Raw genomic sequence first — 21,591 nt, 5'->3', positions numbered from 1 at the left:
CCTGGATGATGGCGTCAGATCTTGTACCAGTCTGGGCCTAGGCAGCCTGTTGGAGACTTCCAGGGAACTACTGCCTTTGTCTGACTCCTTTAGTTGTTAGTCTATTCAATCTGTGATTAGCCTTCAGGCTAAAGGACCGTGGGTGTGGCAGCTTAATTCCTGTAGGCAGGGCTTTTGCTTCCCCTCAGGCTGGCGCCACTTGGAGGGGAATGGTCTACCCGCAGTACTGGGGATGAGTCAGCACTGGGACCCGGCCGGCCGCTTCCCCAGCTCTCCCCTCAAAGCCACCACACCAAACTCTCCCCAAGCATTTCCAGTCCTCTCTGTCTTCCCTCTGCTTGTGCCCAGGGTAAGGGGGGGCCAAAATATTTTTTTTATGTGATCCGCTTAAGAGCTCTTTTTCTCCAGCTGTTTCTCTCCGGCTAGCAAGAAACCCTGTGGCTTTTCGCTTTTCTCAGCTGGATACTATTTTACTTTCCACTCTGTTGCTGTAGGCTGGGGAGCTCGGCTGGGGGTTTAGACCCTGCCCTTCTCAGGGGGAACCCCCGGCTGCTGAGCTGTTTCTCAGTCCCTTCAGCTGCCACCCGTGTGAGCCCAGCCAGCCCTTCCGCATCTCCGCACTCCCTACCGGTCACGTTGTGATGTAGCGGCCTTTTTTGTCTCTCCGTGGTTATAAGACTTCTCTCCAGCTATTGTTCGGTTGGTTATTCCAGATGATTTCTCCAAAATTACATTGTAAATCCAGACTAGTTCTGGGAGGAAGTTAGTGTAGCTTCCACTTACTCCTCCGCCATTTTGTTTCTCTTTTGCTGTTTCTATTGGGTGTTTTCTGCTACCTTGTCTTCTAGATTACTTATTTGATCCTCTGCTTCATCTAATCTGATGTTGATTCCCTTGTGTTTTTCTGACCAGGTTTTTTTTTTTTGTTTGTTTGTTTTTTTGTTTTGTTTTTTAAATGTTTCTATCTCTGTTGAAGTTCTCCATTCATTTTTATTTTCCAAGTTTATCCTTATAACCAACATTTTGAACTCTGTGCCTGGTAGATTGTTGTCTTGATTTTTACTTCTTTTTCTGAAGTTTTGTGATTTTTTTTCTCATTTGGGAAATATTTATTTTTCTCCTCATTTCAGCTGACTCCTTGTTTTTGTTTCTATGTATTAGGTAGTTTTGCTACATCTCCTGGTCATGATAGAGTGGTCTTAGGTAGAAGGTGTCCTGGAAGGCCCAGTGGCACAGTCTTTCTGTTCACCTGAGCCAGGTGCTCAAGGGGTGTCCCCTGTGTGGGCTGTGAGTGCCCACCTATTGTACTTTAGCCTCAAGTGATTTGGGTTGACCCTCCAGATGACTGGTTCTGAAGACTGGTCATACTATTGAGTACAAGCTGTTTTACAGGCACTAATCCCACAGAGTAGGAGTCATTCTGTGCAAGCCAAGTCTGCCCTTCTCATGTATCATTGTGGAGCTATTTGGGGGATGCTCTGGTATGTTCTGAAACAGGCCACTCTGTGTGTTGATTTTGGAGGCCAAGTTCAGCTGTCACTTGTTCCAAGCTTGGGGCCTTTTGGTAGGAGCTACAAAGTAATCTTCAGTTGTTTGTGAATTGTGCTGGGGTTGGAGGTCCTTGAGAGAAACTATGCTATGAAATGAGGCCAGCAACAGGTTTGGGACCCTTCTGTGGGCATCAGGTTGTGAATTGAGACCAGTCACCACTTGCTTGTGTTGGGCTTATGGCCACCTAATTGAGGCTGCATTCCAGTCCTAGATCCCAGCAGGATCCCTGGGCAACTCACTAAGTGGGGCAGAAGGGGAGAGAGAGAAGGGCTTCCTGCATATAAGTCAATAAAAAAACAAGAATAGGGCAGATAATTTAATTTAAGTGGACAGAGCTGTGATGTTAATCTCCACTGCAGCACAAAAGGACTGAGGGCAGGGGAGAATGTGGAAGCAGCTCCTGGAACTGGTCCTTTCTCTTCTGTCACCTGACTGACACTGGGCCTATCCTGTTATCTCCATTTCTTTCTGAGGTTTAATTAACACCCCTCCCCTGACAGCCTACCTTAAGCACAGAGTGTGGTGTCCATTCCTCTTTTGCTTGGGCTCCCCAGGTAATGCTGCTCAAGGTGTGACAGAGAACTGGACCTGGGAGTGGGGGGTGGAGTCAAGCAGGAAAGGAGTCATCTTAGTGGGGATCAAGGGCTTCATGTCTTCCTTAGGCTGGAGAGTGAGGAATCATATCTGACCTTGTCCCAAGCATGACCTGAACCTGGTTATAATGTTCCAGCTTCCTAACAAAACCCTTCTTGCAAATAGGCATGTGTCAGAAATCCACCTGATTCCGCTGTCAATGAGAAGGGATTCAAGGGGAGCCATGTTCAGGGTTTATTCTCCTGTATCTCGTGCTTCCCTGGTGGCTACACTTGTTGTTCATTAGGGACTTACTACGTGCCCACTTCGGGAAAGTCACTGTGAACAGTGCAGCCGTGAGAAAGAAAAACACAGTCCTGAGAATCTTCACATTGAAAGCTAGCTTTCCCCATATCTTAGCTGCATGTACTGGAGCCAATTACTAATCTCTCTGTGTCTCAACTTCTTTGTCTGTAAAATGGGGCAATGGGAACTTTGAAATATATATACTAAATATTTTTAAAGACCTGATTCCCCCTCTTATAATTGAATGGGAGCTAAGATATATGCCTGAATTGTCCATGACAAGAGCAATAATAAAAGTAAGAGCTAGAATTTATTATCATTAGTTACTATGTGCCCAGCATTGGCTTTGCATGGGTTGCTCATTTAATTCCCGAGAGGCTTCATGGGGGTGAAAACTGTATGATGCCATTTTTATGGATGAAAAATCTGGGGTGCAAGGAAGGGAGTTCTTTCCTGAGGTCATACAGCTAGTAAGCGCAGAGTTGGAGTGTAATACTGGCCAATTCATGGCATATGCTGTATGAATGGTAGGCACAGTGTCTTATCTCCTTTGGCAATGGAGAAGGGCAGGCTTATCCCTGGAAAGATGAGAAGGAAGTTTGTACAGAGGAGGTAAACTCTGAATGGACCTTGAAGAGTAGGTGGGGTAGCTGGTTGGACATTCCAGGCAGAGGAAATGGCACGCTGGAGTTATAGTTGTAGGAAAGTACAAGCTGAGCTTCAGAGCTAGCTGACCTAGAATGACCGGCGGGGTGCTGAGAAGTGAGGCTGAACCCATAAGAGGGGACACACCATGAGGGCCTGACCCCCAGACTGGGTTTTGGAGAAGTGGGGAGCCCGGATGATTTTTTAGAGGAGGACAGGTGTAGGTTTCATGATATAGAAGTTAATTTTATTAGAAAAATAATATTAATAACCACCATTTATGGAACACCTTTCTATTACAAGGCACTGTGCTCTGTGTGTCATATGTATTATCTCATTTATGTCCATTTTACAGATAAGAAAAGTGAGCTTTGAGAGGATATGAAGCCTGCCCACAGTCACACCATAACTGGCAGGGCTAGACTTAAGCCCACTTTTGTTTGGTGCTGGTTTGTAGTCACAAGACAGAGAAGTGGAGGGAGGAAGAGCTGTGTCCTTGACATTGGCCACGTTCCAGAGGGCCAGGCAGGGGCTGCAAGGAGTGGTTGGCTAGAGGTTCAGCAAGATAAGGGCAGGACAGATTCCCTGAGACACTATCCCAGAGATCACTGTCAACCAGCTGGGTGACATAGTGGAGTGGTAGCATAGGTTCCACACGGTTCTGAGTGCAGTGGCATCGATGATGGGGCTATGAGGCTAAAATAAAGATGCTTCTTTCTGGCCTCTCTTCAATCTTTTTCTTCAGAGAGCCAGTTGACTTTGCTGAAGGTTCAGGATGCGGCCTCGGAACCAAACTGCCCAAGTTTTGAATTCTGGTGTGCCACTTACTCTATGTAGAACTTTGGGCAAGTTCCTTAACCTCCTTGTGCCTCACTTTCCTGATCTGTAAAATGGGGATAATAATAGTAACTCAGCTAATTGAGGTCCTGTGAGCACTGAGTGAGGTAAAGCACTTACTTACTTCAGTGCTGGACACAAAGAAAAGCACAGTGTGAGCTGTGCTAGTATCACAACCCCGATCCTCCAGGCCACCCATTGCTTAGAAGACTCCAGAGCCTTCCAATTGCTCTTCAAGGCTGGTGTCCTTCACCTGCCCCCAGGCTCACCCATCTCACACTTCCTGGCCCTGTCTGCCCTGCCCTCTGGCCTTCTTCCAGCCCCTGCAATGCACCAAGCTCCCTTCTGCCTCCGGGAACATCCCAGGCTTGCTCACAGGTTGGTGCAAAAGTAATGTCCAACTTTTTTAAAAGAAAGTTTTAGATAGTATTTATTAAATTTGTGCCTCTTCTTATAATTATTTGATGTCACAGTGACTACTTTATACCTTATTTTTTCATATTATCAAAGTATTGTTCATAATCGCCCATGATATTTGCACCCATGTTCGTCCCATCTAAAGACCACATAAGAAATGTTTTACTCTATGAGTTTCATAAAGGTGCCAATGCAAGGACAGCAGCAAAGTCTGTTCAGAGCTCTTATGGGGACGATGCAGTGACTGAAAGAAGTTGCAGGAGGTGGTTTTCCCGTTTCTGAAGTGGGGATTTCAGTTTGAAAAATGACCCAAAAGAAGGTCGTCCAAAAAACTTGATTTCGAAGAGTTGGGAGCTGTTGTCACAGAAAACCCCATCATTGGAAAGGTTTCAGTAGTTGGAAAATGGGTCACAAATGAACTGTCTCCAGAGAATCTGCAATAGTGTGTTGCTTGCTGTGAATAATTGCTTTCGCGACACCTTCAGGCACCATTTTTAGGTAGGCTTATTACAGGTGCTGAGAAGTGGATCCTTTACCGTAACATTAAACGCTGCCAATCGTGGATCAGTCGAGGAGGAAGAAGAGTTCAACAACCAAGAAGAGGACTTCATCCAAAGAAGATCATGTTGAGTGTATGGTGGGATATGGAAGAAATTGTCCATTATGAACTGTTAGACAACAATCAAACAATTACTGCTAATCTTTTATGTGAATAACTTCATATTTGAAAGTGGCTTTGAACCAAAACGACCCTCCTTAGTCAACAGAAAGGGTGTCATCTTCCATCACGATAACGCTCGTCCTCACACAGCTCAACTCACCAAAAATTTCTTGAAAGAGCTTGGTTGGGAAATATTGCTTCGTCCTCCCTATTCTCCTGACCTTGCTCCTTCTGATTATCACTTGTTTTGAGGACTACAGAACCATTTTGATGGTCTTAGGTTGACATCAAGAGAAGAGGTTGAAAATGAGTTGGGTTCATATTTTGCTTCAAAACCCAAAGAATTTTACAAGCGTGGCATTTATAAGCTACTTGACAGATGGAATGAGGTTCTAGAAAGCAAAGGAGGTTATGTTAATGAATAAATATTTTCATAATCATGGGCTTTTTCATTTTTAAAATAGACCTCAAAATCAGACATTATTTTTGCACCAACCTTATAAATCCTGTTCCACTGACTAGTTTCATCTTTGGAGAATCTTGTGGACCTCTTAGACTCTGTCAGCACCCTGCTCTACCTTCTCAGTGTGCCAAGGATGACTCCCTTATAACATTTGTTATAGTTGTAATTTCACAAAGATTTTCTTGATCATTGGATGACTGTGTGCCTCCCACAATGAACTGACTAAGCTCTTTGCTCACAGGGACCGTGACTGCCCTGCACCCTTACAAACTACCCAGAGCAGGGCAGAGAACCAGGCAAGACTGGTGAGGAGGGGAGAATGGTGGGGCAGGAGTTCTGCAGACAGTCCCAGCCTACTTCAAGATCTCACCCACGAGGAGGGGCAGAAGCCAGGGCACAGGGCTTCCAGGCTCTCCTGGTGAACTCAGTGGCCCCAAGTCACCCTCACCAGAGCCTCATGGGTGTGATCCTTCTGCGAAAAGCCAAGCTTGCTAGACTCAGAGCGCCTTCCCAGCTGGTGTTTGTGATGATGCCAGGCTCCATTCTCACAGCCCCCGGCCTGGCCTTGGTTAGAATGCCAAAAGCCTTCTCTGTTTACAGGGAATCTCTAGAAATGATTATGTTGGAAAGAAGGTTTCCAGGAATGCTCAGTGCAACCTTATTCTGTGTCGCATTTTCTATTCCAAGCGTAGCGTCCCAAAGCTTTGCAGAGTTCAGTAACACAGTTACGGAGTTAAGTAAATGACAGCAAAGAATGTGAGGCACCCTGGGAACTGAGTAGCAGGTAAAACAAAGTACGTGCTGATGTGACTTGCAAAGCAATGGAAAGCTGCCGACACGAAGGAGCAGCTGGCCTCCATGGAGGTCAGAAAATGGGACAAGGGGACAGGGGTGGACAGTGTGACGGAAAGTCAGAGAATAAAGATCTGGAGGCAGTGGATTTGCGAATTCAAAGGAAGCGGGGTGGGGTGCCTTTAATAGACTGTCCCCCAAGGAAGAGACTGGAAAACAACTGGGTTTGGCTTCCAAGCTGGGTGTCAGTTTTTCTTTGAGTTTTCCAAGAAACAGGACAAGCCCAAGGGGGATTTTATGCGGGCTTCAGAGACAGGCAGTCACACCAGCGGAGCACACTGTGTCAGCACAGCTGTGTGTGTGTGTCCCAGGTCACCTGGGAAAGGCCACAAGGGCCTCTATCCTGCATGGAGGTAGAATAAGCCTGGTTACCCACACCCTCAGATGTTTCTACACTTCCCACTGAGTTAAGATATCTCAAGAGGCCTCTGTTGAGAATATCATCGTCGTCTCATTTATCATCATCATCATCATCACCAGTGTCATGATCTTAATAACAAATATTTATTCGGTACTTGCTGTGAAATAGGCCTCCTTTACAACCATTGTCTCATTCACTTTCTCAGCAATTCTAGGAGGTGGAATTATTATCCCCACTTTTTATATGAGCAAACTGAGACTTAGAGAGGTTAAATGACTTGCCTTGTTACATACAGCAAATACATACATGGTAGTGAAGACAGGTCTGTCCCACAGTGCAGGCCAAGTCTCAGCAACGGCCACTCACTGGGGGCAGGACTCTACAGTGTGCACAACTTTTAAGACTCTCACATTCATCATCTCTCTGGACTCTCACAAACTGTCGATAGGCACGCATTGTTTCATTCTACAGCATAGTAAAATGGGTCCCAGAGAGGGTAGGTGAGTTGGCATGAACACAGGTTGTTGGCAAGAGGCAGATGCAGGTCTCCTGACACCTCATATCCTCTCATTTGCCTGACTGTGTGTAAAGGAGGTGCTGCCAGGTGGAAGGAGGCAGTGGGAAGTCTGCACAGTGGTGCTGGGGCCCTGCTGATGGGAAGGAACAGAGTTTTGCCTGAAAGGGAACAACAGGTGTCTAAAAGAGGAGGCAAGGGAAATGGAAGAAGGGCTTATTCACTTTAGGTCATCTGGGATCTGGTGCTGCTCTCAGGGAGGTACAGGGCAGGCGTGGGTACAGGCAGAGGCAGGCCAGACCCACTGTGGATCTGCTGTCTCCTTCCAACCTCAGCCCTCCTGGGGGAAGAGCAGCAACCACACTGAGCCTTCAGGCACAACCGTGGCAGGTGCATGGGCCCTATAAAACTTTATAAGGTGATGAATAATAGTTTTGGAAGTCACCTCCTCCACAGATATCCAGGAGATTAAAAAAGGAATCTCAGAAGCAGGACACCAAGCTCTTCAAAGAACACTTTCAATCAAAAGTGAGGAGTAAGGTCTTTCTCTCAGAGAGAATGTATCATACAGCCCTGTGAGTACACACGCAGGCACATGCAGACACACACAGACACACAACACAACCAGGAATGTTGGGACACAGAGAACTTGGCCAGTTTGCCATGTGCAGTCCTCCATTTTTCCCTTCTCTGGCTCTGGGGTCACTCCCTGATCCAGTTTCACAGCTCCCAGGGTTACACTCCCAGACCTGCTCTCTGCAAATGGTGCTGCCCCTTCCTGGCCTTACTATACATCCTTCCCTGAAGCAAAATGCCCCCGCTTGGTCCCTGTTAGCTGCTGCTGCTAATCCGACACAGCTTCCTCCTCGGAGGTCCTCTCCTGAAGCTCTCCACCGCCCATGATTCCGCAGACTGCGTCCATCTTCTGGAGCAAAACAGGCCATTCTACTAACTCTACCTCTTCTAGCCAGGAAAAATAGCAGTGTGGGATTTAGGGCTGGAAAAGGAGCTGAGCAAGACTCTGCTTGGACCCTTTCATCTTATGGTGGAGCAAACCAAGGTCCAGGGAGTGGAGTAACTTGCCCAAGGTCTCAAGGGGTTAGTGGCCCTGCTGGGAAGAGAACCAGGTTTACTGATGCCCTGTTGACTGTTCTTTCCCTGAAGAGCACAGCCTTCCTCACCAAATGGCCCAAGAAGGGCAAGGTCTTGGCTGAGTGCCATGGCTCCCACACCAGCAATTGCTAGTATTTTTACACTTCTGGCCCCTTTCATTGTTAGTTTGGCTTCATGGAACCTTATCTCCTCATCTCAGACTACTTTATAGCATAATGTCTTTTTAATAAGGTAAAATTAAATGAATGAATGTCTTTGGAATAACCTGATCCCAAGAGGTTGTTGCTGATACCCTGGGGTGCATTAAAGCCAAGGTATATAATTACTGTTCAATATCAAGTTGATTAAACATAAAAAACAACCACAAAACCTCTCTGGTTTCCTTTAGCTTGTCACTGCCCTTTTCCATCTTATCCCTGCCTCCCTTGCCCCAAACTTAATATTGATTACAGACAAAGGAAAGTAAGACCAGCTGGGGACAATGACCCAGCATTGTCCATACAAGGCAGCTTTGCTGTTTGGCCCTGGTTTGAGGAATGTGTATTTGTGAACGGACAGAAATGCCCTGTCCAAGCTTGGGGCAAACTCTCCCTGGGTACATGGTCATTCTGCATGTGCCCAGAAAAGGGTCCTTCTGGTATGCTGTTCATTTCAAGATTTCTCTCCATTTGAGATTGTTTTACCATAATGTCATTGTTGGCCAACTTTTATAAACTTGTGAAAAGATTCCCAAATTTCAATCAAAGTTTGCCTTCATGGAGGAAAGCTGATTATAGGGAAAGAAATTTGAGCTAGAGTTGTTCACTTTTGTTAATTAATTTGGATATATATCATATATACAAATATATATTATATATATATATTATGATGATATATATATCATCAGAGAAAGAATTGAATGCCATGTTTACCTCTTACTCATCAGTTTTGGTTTTCCTAACATTGTCTTCAATTCCTTCATCCCAACAATTTTCTTTGCCTCTTTCTCCTCCCAAGGTTTGGACAGGGTTGGGCTGCCAATTTGCTGTAAGCCACACATAGGACTGGCATTGCACCTGATGGGCCTTTGTGGTTGACTGAACTCAAGTCAGGGCCAGTGTCATTAAAGGGATGAGGTTCTGAAAGGCCCAAACAACCCTCCAAAGAGGCCCTAAATGAAGATGCTAACAATCTTCTCATAAAACCTCACTTTCTGACCCAAGGGTTGACTCACTTGATAATAGTAATCAACACTATCTTGGAGAAATACAGAATGAGCAAATTTTTCAAATTTTTATATTAAAAATCTCTTACATCTGCACTCTAGTTTCTTTTCAGAATGACCTCACTTTATAAGGCCCTGAGTTTGTTAACCTGTGCTAATCACCTAGCTGCTTTAGCCAAGGGAACGTGAATTGGGAGTGGAGGGTTGAAGGGAGGTGTGGAAGAAACTGACCTTTGCCTTATTATACACCAAAACTTTCTTGTGTGTAAAATGAGAGCCAGCATGTCTATCTCCCTACTTTCTTTCAGTGATGTGTGAAGACTTGTGTGTGTATACTCTTTCTGAACTAATTGTCTGTTTGTAGATTGTTAGACACTTCACTTTTTCATATTTCTTCCTTCATATTTTGCATCAACTGATCATCCACCAGAATTAGAAGGAGTTACAGAAGCTGAAATGTGAACCAATGGCACGCAATCTGCGACGCATGCATAACTTATAAAACATGGTTTCTAGGCACTAGTACAAGTCAGAATCACCTAGACAAGTTGTTACAATCACAGATTTCTGGGTTCTACCACCAGAGTCTGCAGAGGTCTGGGATGAGGCTCCGGAATGCGCATCTTAAATTAAGCCTTCAGGTGATTCTGATGTAGGTGGTGTCAGGTTTGAGACCCCGAATTGTGAGGTGGGTTCTGGCCCGGCAGTGAAGAAACACTTCCACAGAGCTGCTGGGAGGCTTTGCGCACTTCACTGGTGCTGTGGATAGCGCTGGCTACACACCCTGTGTCTACTGCACAGTGCAGCAGGTTTATGTATGTCTGGTGAACAAAGGTGGCTCCTGGCCAAGTGGTTCAACACGTGCTGAATCACTGCAGACTGAGGTCACGGTCCGGAAGGAGGCCCGGCTCCACCTTAAACCTCAGCCACATGTAGCCAGGGGCCTTCCCCTGACCGGTGGTCATAGACTATATTTTGAGAATCACAGTAAGAATTGCCAAGAAGGATCCTAGCACTCTCTGAACCCCACATCCTTGGACCAGAGATGAGGGTAAGAAAGCCTAGAGACATGAAGTGACTAGCATATGTTAGTTAGTTAACATGGACTAGGACTGAACGTCAGCTCTGGGCTTTTTCCACCACTCGATTTATAGGGGGCAGACCAATGAGAAGTGAGCTTGCTTTGCAATAGGATGGAGTTAAATTAGATATAAGAAAGAGCTTCCTGACAGAGGGAAGTATTGAGGAAGCCTATACCATCTCCTTTCCCAGAAGACCTTAATTCAGGATAGATTCATCAGATGTGGGCACTTAAGGTGGGGGCGAGGGAAAGGAAGGAAATATCTTCAGAACAAATTCTGGTCATTTTACATGAAAAGTACAAGAAACCCTTCTTTTAGTTCTGTTGTGGCATCTGAATTTTAACATCAACAGCAACGTAAGTGGCCAGTGGTCCAGGAGCCCTGAGGTTCAGTCTCAGCTCTGACAAGGACAAGCTTTGTAACAGTGGGCCACTTGCTCAAGTTCTTGGTCTCCATTTCCTCAGTATGAAATGAATGGGTTGCTTTAGTCTCTTTTAATTTCTGTGATTCCATAATTTTTATCTTTTATTTTAACTACACCCTTACCAAAGTATCTTACACAGCGTAGGGATACAGTGAAGTTTTATTGACTGAACAAATTAGTAAGTTGAATAAAAGACTACTCAATGTTGAGAATCTAGGAAACCTATCCACCTGTTTGCCCATTTGAAACCTGTACTCTAGGACATTTGAGTCTAACCCTGAACAGTCTGTAGTAATCCTTCCTGTCTTTTATTTAATATTTAGAGAGGTCTAACCTCAAATGAACATTAGTGACCATTCAGACCTTGGATATGCTGTAACTACTTAGAGTCACTCCCACTGCAGAAAAGCCAGAGCAGAGTAACATCTCTCCTGGCAGTGAGGCACCTCAGTAGTCACATGGCCACCATACCGATGGGTTCTCTCTGCCCCTTTCAGAAAGCAGACCTGGCTGTTGCAGGCCTCACCATCACTGCTGAACGGGAGAAGGTGATTGACTTTTCGAAGCCATTCATGACTCTGGGAATTAGCATTCTTTACCGAGTTCATCTGGTAAGCATTTATATCATTAATCTTATTTGCATGCCAACACCAAGGTATGTGGTAATAAAGAATGACTTGTGGAAATATTTAGATTTCAGCATTTAAATGCAAATGTGATAGGCTAGTATTTTCCCCTATCAGCTGCAAGTACTTACAAATAGGAGGAATGCAAAAGTCTCATCACGGGCTTTCCCATGGAAATTGCTCCTGCCTCACTGAACAGGTGTGGCTAAGAGTGACTGTTCAACCCTTGGCACATGGTATGTCAGTGGTGAGTGGGCCTGTTGATCACTCTGTTCCCTCCAAGGGGACAGAGCCTGCAGCACAGACAAGTCCTCCAAGCGTTCTCTGAGACTTCACTGATTCTCAATCCATTTCTGTTCATGCTGAGCTTTGTGTCTGGTGAGGAAATAGAGACTCCTTCCACTACTGATTATATGTACTAGTGAATAAGGAGCAGATAATTTAATGTCACTTATCCCTGGCATGTCCTCTCTTCTACATACTTCAAAAACACACACACACACACACACACACACACACACACACACACACACACACAGGATGTCTCTGGCTAGGTTGGCTGTGAAAGCACACCAATGGACATCAGAGGATGGACATGACATCACAGTAGACAAGCTGGTGGGGATGGAGCATGGAAGAGGACCCTGGCTGTGCCACAGACACAAAGTGGACATTGACAGCACATAGTTTGCTTTACCCTGTTTTTTAGTGAACCATAAGAACCTTTCTCTCATCTTTTTATCCAAATTGGCTCTAAGTGTATAGCTATTACATGGATCTCCCAATACTGAAGTCCTTATAGATGTCCAAAGTCATGTGGCATATTCTAATATATAAGCTGGAACAAGGCTTCCCAACAAGGGTGACACCCACATTCCAATTCGAGAAAAGGGGACTACCTATATTCACAGCCCCGCCTGAACTCACACAGCTGCCAGGGCATTAGAAACTATGGCCCATTTCTCTAGGAGGAAGGTCTCCTTGTCATGGCCACTAGACTGCTAAGAGGCTTTTGTGTCTGTCATGATCACTGCCCAGCTTGGGGAGAAAAGGCAAATCACCTGGAAGAAGAGAACATCAAAATCCCAAGCTTCCCAGGCTAAGACAGAAAGAAATGTGAGGATGTGGTCAGAGCGCGTTGTCAGCAATGTTGTGGATGCATCTCATGGATTAAGGGGGATTGACTCATTTCTCCTCTCTCCACGATGATGAGCTCCCATCCCTTGAGCACCGCCTCTGTGCCAGACTCTCTTCCAGCCACCTGTGATGTCAGCTGTTGTTAGGGTTGAATTGGGTTCCCTCAATAAATTTGCTCAAGTTCTAATCACCAGGACCTTTGAGCATGATATTATTTGGAAATACAATCTTTGCAGATGTAATCAAGCTAAAATCAGTTTAGATTGGATGAGGGAGGGTCCTGATCCAATAACTGGCAGCTTTATAAAAAGAGGGAAATTTCGACACTGACATACAAGGGAGAAGACCATGTGAATTTGGAGATAGAAATTGGAGTAATGCATCTATAAGCCAAGAAATGCCAAGGACTGCCAGCAACCAACAAAAGCCAGAAGAGACAAAGAAAGATTCTCCCCTAAAGACTTCAGAGGGCATGGCCCTATTGACATCTTGATTTTGGCCTTCTAGTCTCCAGAAATATGAGACAATACAGATCTGTTATTTGAAGCCATCCAGTTTGTGGTACTTTGTTACAGCAGCCCTAGGAAATGACAATAATATAGTTGTTCTTATTTTTAAAATCAGGAAACAGGTGCAATCATTTAAAAAAATTGAACAAGACCACTTACCAATAAGTGAAAGAGAAGAGTTCAAACCCAGGAATGGTATGATTTGAGCCTATGTTCGAATAACACCAGGCCTCCACCTTCATTTGTGTGATTTTTGAAAAATTATCCTGTGCACCCTTTTTATTTGGTCCTCAGGACTGTTCTCTGGGAAGAAAAAGGCAAGGATTATAATTCCCATTGTAGAGATAAGAAACCAAAGTCACACATGCAGCTAACACAGGGCTGAGCCTAGAATCCAGGTTGTGTAGCTCTCAGGATAGAGCTCTTGCCATAGTTATACCTGGCAGTACTCCTAGGTGGTTTTCCAGCTAGCATTGTTTCTTGAGCCCACCCCATCTCCATCCAGCAACTGAACCCCGAGGGAGGGCCCCAAAAGAAATGGAGACACATAGCCTTTGTGGCCAGGCCATACAACTAGGCTCTGGCCTTAATTTCCTGATTAACACCAAGGAAACTAGAGCCCTGTTCATGATCCAGTGGACCATGAGGAATTATGTGGGTGAAGGTATGTGTTACCACGTGTTTCTGCTTCCTACGAACATCTGCTGCTAAGCCTACACTCACCACCCAAGACACCATTGTATCAGTTCTGACCAGAACTAAACTTCAATTTACCAACCCTCTGGACAGTCTACATTTTATTGACCAAATGTTTTCTACCACCTGTGCACCTATCACCATATTAGTTCCCCTAAATCAGTTCCTGGGGTGTGAAGTTTTGTGTCAGCATGGAGAGACAATGGTGCCCAGATATTTGGTCAACCACTAATGTAGATGTTGCTGTGAAGATATTTTGTAGATGTGACTGACATTAATGATCAGTTGACTTTAAGTAAAGGAGATTACATTGATAGAGTGAGTGGGCCTCATCTCATTAGCTGAAGGCCTTTAGAGCAAAAGTTGATATCCCAAAATAGAAGTTAATTTTACTTCAAGACTATCACATAGAAAACCTGCCTGAGTTTCTAGCCTGCTGATATGCCATACATATTTTGGATCTACCAGCAATGCAATCACATGAGACAATTCCTTAAAATAAATCTCTTTACAAATACACACACATACCACACACTCCACTGGTTCTTTCTTCGTTAAGGAAACCCAGTACAGTTTCTCTGTCTGGTCAGGATTCCTCCCCCTCTTCTAGCCTCCATACTGAGGCATTGGTGTGTCACACAGCTGCTCAGATCTGATTTATAACAGGGCCAAGATGAGTAAAAACTGAGTGCTGCCACGAGCAGCTTACACTAAGTAGAACTGACAGGTTATGCATTTATTCAACAATATTTATTGAATGCATTTTTTTCTGTGTTTGTGAGGTAGTCTGCTGAGAAAGTACCCGAAGGTCAGCTAGGGAGAGAATAATTCCAAACCAGCTAAACCAAGGGGACCTAGTGAGAACAAGTTTGAGATGAACTTTGCTACATCTGAAACCAAAGAGGCATTAGCAGAAAGAGCTAATGGCAAAGGATAGCCTTGCAGAGTCCACCATAAGAGCCTAAATATAATGTTACAGAGGGAAGCTCTCTAATACACAAGTGTTAAGTTAATGACATTAAAAGTTGAATACTGTGTGTTCGTGAATTTCCTCCAGCTAATAGTTATCTGTGAACAAAAATATACTTAATGTTATTTATAATCTTTAAGGCCCCAGAATGTCTATCTTAGGTCTGTGTCTATGAAGTCACCTATGTCATGAGAGATGATTAACAAAAAGTAATCAAATCTATGTGCAAAAGTAAAAACAATCAACCCCACTGTAAATTTCTAGTGAAGATTTACTACAAAACCCTTCAAAATAACAAGTAGTGACAGGTATGTCTCGGAAGTCCTACGGACATCTGCTGCTAACCAGATATCATTTGTGAATTTACAGCAATCTAAGATTTTCTAGGCTTTTTCATGAACATGGATTATCAAGGGTTTATTATGGGATAATATGGGTTCATTCTCCTCAACCGTGGGTATAAACTCTGTTTCTGCTTATGCAGAAATCAGAACCAAAATCAGAAGAATGTTTTTCTCTTCTTACCACTCAGAGGCTGGCTAGGGATTCTGGCTTTGGCATTTGTTACTGCTGATTCCTCCCACTTGTTAAAACTCTCTCTATTCCTAGAGGTTAAATCATCATTGTCTTCTGCCGACTCTCTGTCTGGTTCATCTCATCCACTCCTAAGTCTGTGAATCTAACCTTGGCTGCTCCCCTGATTCCATAGGATATTTCTAATACCTTACTAGACATGTCCCTCTTAATGTCTTACATGTACTTCAAATACACACAGTGCCGCAACTGCATTCGACGTACTTCTCCTTCATCCCCTCTGCCCCATCTCAGATAATGGCTTTCTCCATCCCGTTATCTGAGTCATCCTTCACTTTCCTTACTATGCATGTTCAGCTGATCAGCTCCTTCCTAAGTAGTTCTCAAATATACAGGGGCAAGCAGAAGTGGACTTACCGTTGTTCATGTAGAAAGGACATGCAGGTTGTGATTATTACAAAAAATAATAAATTCTGTGCTTCACATACTCACAACTGAACACCTACTTTTGCCCACCCCTGGACTGTCCCCACCTGATCTACCTTGGTTTAGGCTCTCGTTATCTCTCACCCAAACTGCTGCCATTCCAGTGGCCTGTATTTTTCCTGAGGACAGGGTGTTTCTTATTCAGTACTGTGTCCCCGTCAGAGGGCCACAGTCATAAGCATGCACTAAGAAGCAGCAGAGTAAAAATTCATGGACTCTGGAGCTACACTGCATGCGTTTATTCCCAGATCTGACACTAACTGCATGTCACACATTTCTCAGTCTCTGAATTTGCAAAAATAGGTTGTCATACAAATTTAATGTGGATATATATATGTAATGCATATATAGTATCTGACATACACAATAAAGGTATTACATTTAATAAATTTCTGTCAGTTGCTTCCCACTGCAATCCATTCTCAAATCATACTGCAGCTTGGAGTTGTTTTTTAGTTTATTTTTATTTATTTATTTATTTACAAATGTAATTATGCCAACCTCTTACTTAAAATCATTCGCTGGTTGTCCATCACTTACAAGAAAAAGTACAATCTTCCTAGCATGGAGAATGAAGACCATCACTCTTGTCCCATTTCCAGTTCTTCACCTGCAAGCACCTTCACCCCATAGTACTGACTGCTTTCCCATCATGTCAGTTTCTCCTGTCTCCTTATCTAGGTTCATACTCAGCTTCTTGCCTCTCAGCCATCTAACAAACTCTTCCCTAGTTTGTAATACCCAGCTCAGATGTCACTTGCTCTTAATGTGACTCCACCAGATGGAGTGATTGCTTCTTTCTCTGAGCTCCTATCTTCTGCTTACCTCTATTATAGCATTTACATATTGCATTATATTACTCTTGAGCTCTCTCTCTCTTTCTCTCTTTCAGTAAATCCTAGTAGGAGATACATTGTGAAAAAGGTGCCATCTTGTCAGACCATAAATTTTTATGCTATGATTTTTGGTATGGAAAATGTGGACATTCTAACCTACAGTGTTCACTTGATAAGTATGGAGGGAAGAAAGGAAGAGATGGAGGGAGGTACCTGTGATGCTGTGGGCAGTGAACACCATTTTCCTCTGTGGCTTGTGGTTGGGCCGTACTGAGCCCTGTAAACCCAACTTTTGTCAGAATGAATGACCTAATTTTTTTTTCCTGGACTTTACCACATTAGTCTTGAGAACAAAAAGAGATGGAAGACAAATGTTTTAGGCAACCCACATATGTATTCTGTGCAGGCTTGGCCATGGCTGCCATCTGAACTCACTGTCTCTCACACAACATAACACCTGCATGAGAAGGCCTCAGAATCCCTGGCTGGGGCTAGGTGAGCTTCCAGACCAAACACAGAAAGCCCAGCCTTTAAAATCTGAGGCACCCCTTGGTACTCCAAGTATGGAAGCCAAATGACAGGACATCTGAATTTCAAGGCCTTTTTGATTTTTCTTTTCTTTTTTTGGCATATAAGCTCACTTATTATTATTGAGACGTTCCATATATTTAGTGTAACAGTATGACTTCAAGGACATTTTTCATTCCAGGGTTTCATGATATTGGTGAATCATATAAGCTGTAAGTAGCTGTGTGAATTGAGAGTAGAGCATAGAAAAACACAAAACACATTTGTATTTGACATTGGAATATATAATTTAGTTTTCTCTCTTTTATGTAACAGCAATTTGCCTAATGATGTTTTAGAGTAAGTTTGTATTTCTCCAGCATATTCTGACTATTGTAACAAGGTACCATCTTAGTGTGCTGCAAACCAACCTGGGAGTCAGCATTTGACACATATAACCCTCAAACGGATAAGCTTGTTTAAAAAGTTCAGTATTGACATATTTAAGGAGCTTGGGTTTGTGTCCAGGATAGTTGTATGTTGACTAACACTTGTCAGGTATCTATTTATAAAGCACCTTTGCATACAATCTCCGGTTTAATGCAGCAATACCCCAAGGCGGGTGGTATGATCCCCAATCTGTATGGAAGGATTTGGAGACTGGTGGTGGCTACTGGTGCAGTGAAAACAGGAAAAGTAGTGCAATGGTGGAGGTCACATTGAAACCAGATTTTCTCTCTCCAAGTCCATATGCTCCCACTACCTGTCTTCAAGGTATAGTGGGTGTGTTTCTCTGTGTCAAGGCCATGTATTAGGCAATCTTTCAAGATCTTTTCTAATATACGGATGCTATCTATAATTCCATACAGGGTCTCGAGTCATCTAGAACTTCTAAGACGTGAATAAACAATTTTTCCCCTCTAGTGTCCTGCTCCATGTTTGATTAACACATGGGAAAAGTTTGTTCTCTTCTTTTTCTCTTCTTAGCTCTGGACTGGAGTTATCAAGCTCAAGAAAAGTAAAAAAAAAAAAAAAAAAAGCAGTAATTAAAAAATGATAAAGAAATAAATGCCAACATTAAGTTAATGCTCAGAATTTTTGCTGGATGTTATTGTCCCTTTTCAAGAAGGTCTGTTTCACTTCAGAAAGACTGTCTAGGAGAAAGGAGAACAATGCTAAGTAAACCAGAGAATCATTTCTAATATTGTTTAATATTCTATTATATGAAAATAGAAAATGAATAAAGTTCTATTCCTTAAAACTAAGTAACATGATAGCCATATAATGGAAATATGCCTTCACAAATCATTTTAATATTATTTATTGAGTGGTCCTCTCTCAAGAAGCTGAAGCTGTTTTATCAACATCAGTAGTTCTCACATTTCCCCTTCATGTTGATTGTGGTGGTTCATTTTATGGAAAAATAAAATGGCACCCAGATAAGCCATTTTCTGGTTAAGTGGTTGAGTGGTTTGCCTAGGATCACTGAGCAAGACAAGACCAGTTTCAGTGTTAGAACTTAGGCCTACTCATACCAGACTTCCAACAAGCAAAGTGAAAATAAATATGCTGCATTGTAGTTATATAGAGGCAACAAATCCATTTGAGTGTTTTATGTAAGAGGAATAAATTGGTTGCTTTTTCCCCTCTTGGAGTCATAGGTGAGAAGTGCATGCTAAACCAAAATATCATTAAGACCCTCTGGGGGAGGCTATCCATGGGTTAATAGTCTGGGACAAGAGGAAATCATGTTCTTCCACTTCTTCCAGAAGGAGTAATGGAGACTGTTGTCCTATCTGCTCATTCCAAGAGTTGAAGGAAACGTCTCTATAAATTGCCCTTTGGTTCCAAAGACTGGCAAAACCACATGGAGGACATGTGGAGTCTTTGCTGTTGGCTCCACTAGGAGGTGATGGAGTTTATAGCAAAGGGAGGAAACTGGTATCATTAGTTTGTGTGTAGGGAAATGGTGACTAGAGTAGACAGCCCTTACACAAACACAGGAGCACCCACCACCCACTTGACCCACTTTGTCTGTCTGAAAAGGCTGCGATGGTGCTGAGTTCCGAAGGTTGGAATCACTGGCTTCCAAGAGCTATCCTTCCAGAGGAGAGCCTGGTGTTACCCTGGGGAACCCTTATGCTTCATATTGAATATGCCATCACCCACAGAAACTCCAGGAGTTATGGAAAGTGAATGTAACCAGATGGCTTTGTTCCCCAAGCATCTTCAGCATGTATCCCTATAGGATAAAAAATAGCATTTCTTGTCCATCAAGAGAGCATCAAGATAAAAGTAAGTTCCCTTCTTTGTCACACACTACCTCCCTCCTTCCCATTCATTCCTGATTACCATTAGGCAGAGGGGAGCAAAAACAGATATAGCCCTCACTGTGTGTCCTTGAATTCTCAAAACAACCCAAGAGGTAGGTTTTGTTAGTACCATAATATTACAAAAGGAAACAGGCCCAGGGAACTTAAGTAACTTGCTTAATGTCACACAATTTGTAAGTGGTAAAGCCAGGATTAAGTCCTGAGCCACCTGGCTCCAGAATCTGTATTTCAATTCACTTCTTATCCTACGTTACCTGGCTCTTAGGTATTTGGCTCCAGACTCTGGAAACACAATTGTGTTCTTACTATAATGCCATTTCTTCCAGTATATAGAGAATGAAGTGTGAGGAGTGAGTTCATAGATTGTTTTTAAGGGTAAGAAGAATTTTCTACATGCAAAGGTGGTTTGGTGCCACTTCACAGTCCATGGACATCTCCACTGCTAACATTCAAACTACCTTACCATGCTAGGATTGGTCAGTGGTGACCAGCACTTTGGGTCCTTCCCACCATCAGACAGCATCAAGGCTGGTGGCTCTGGTGTGGTCAACCTGAAGCACAGTACAAATGTCATGGGGAACCATTTCTTATTTTGGTGCCACTTAGTTTTCATCCCACCTGCAGGGCTTGATCTGTCCTAGGCAATTGGGGCATAGGCTGTATGTGACCAGTTATCTACTTTCAAAGTGGTTGTATTCACCAGAAGGAACAGTCCAGCCCTCAGTCAATAGGGAGGTGTACAATATAGAGACTGAAGATCCATAGCAACTAATGACGGCTAGCAGTAAGTAATGTTTAAGAGTACTCTAAGGGGGTGAGACGGAGTAGTTGGGATTCTGCTGGCATTGGGGAAGAGGTGTGGCATTCATTAGGGATATTTTTGGAACAAGTTGCAAAGATCAATAGGAGAAGACTATGTGGCACAGCTGCCATGTGAATGAAAGTAAGCACGGCATCAGTGGCACAACTCAGCAAATGAGCACCAGAGGAATGAAGCCATCACCTGTGGTTTCAGCCAGGCGTTTGACCTCCATGGGTCAAGGTCCTCCCTGGGGCTTCCATCTGCCAATATGGAGAACTGGGTATTGAAATCCAAGAACATGGTGCAGCACTGTGAGTCCTTCAGAAGAAAAATGTCACCATTATATACCTTTTGGCTTAAGGAAAATCTATTATTTGGAAGCAGAGAAGGAAAACTCTGACTCCAAAAAACCTCCGCTGCCTTGCGGCATACCTCTTCAGGGGAAAGGCTAAGGGAGTAAACCCCGACAGAAAATCCGGAGCCGGAGTCCCTAAGGCGGTTTGACGTTGTAGTCAACACCGGCAACTCCTGCGGCGCACCTGAAGCCAAGCTGTATTGACTCCGTCTTTCCCTTGGACCCTTCAGCTGCGAAGAGAGGGGGGGTCTGCTGCATGGGCAACAGCAGACCCTCCATATCACCCTGCCCAGGCTCTGTAGCTTCAGCTTCACTGGAGAGGACACTCCAGCGTCATCGCAAGATGTCGATTCAACACGGGAGGAGACAGATACCGTGTCACTCCCGAGTCGGACTGCACAGCCATTCTCGGCGGTGCAGATAGACTCTTAAGAAGCTACACCATCGTCTCTCGAGACGGACGGCTGCCGACGACGATTATTTGGAAGAAATACCTACGGCATATGGCAACTGATATTCTCCAAGCACGAGTAACGCAGATGTCTTGGGAAAGAAGCAATCTAAAGAATCACCTTTAAAAAATGGTAGCTGTTCTGAACCTTGCAAGTAACATACTTCTCTCTGGCATCGTATAAACTCCTTGGGCTCTGCCCAATCCAACACTGTGTAAGCCCAGACCCAGATCTCAAATGACTGCCCGTGCTTGGCTCTTGGGTTGCCGTCAATCACAAGTAGAATCAGATGTTGTCTTGACAATGTGACTGGTAGGCTTTTAGTGGAGCAGTGTTTGTATCTTG

At 43.9% G+C, this 21,591-nt stretch overlaps 1 protein-coding gene across 1 annotated transcript in view; it reads left to right on the top strand.

The window, feature by feature from the left end:
* GRIK4 (glutamate ionotropic receptor kainate type subunit 4) overlaps positions 1-21,591 on the top strand; it is a 214,055-nt gene that overhangs the window by 159,614 nt on the left and 32,850 nt on the right. Inside the window, exon 11 of the mRNA XM_090257477.1 lies at positions 11,501-11,614. Within this exon, the coding sequence (XP_090113603.1) occupies positions 11,501-11,614 (114 nt within the window). The remainder of the gene's footprint in view (positions 1-11,500; positions 11,615-21,591) is intronic.

This window comes from Furipterus horrens, unplaced genomic scaffold (assembly GCF_987537825.1).
Source record: "Furipterus horrens unplaced genomic scaffold, mFurHor1.1.pri manual_scaffold_11, whole genome shotgun sequence".
Taxonomy (NCBI): Eukaryota; Metazoa; Chordata; class Mammalia; order Chiroptera; family Furipteridae; genus Furipterus; species Furipterus horrens.
This window is presented reverse-complemented; position numbering and strand designations above follow the sequence as displayed.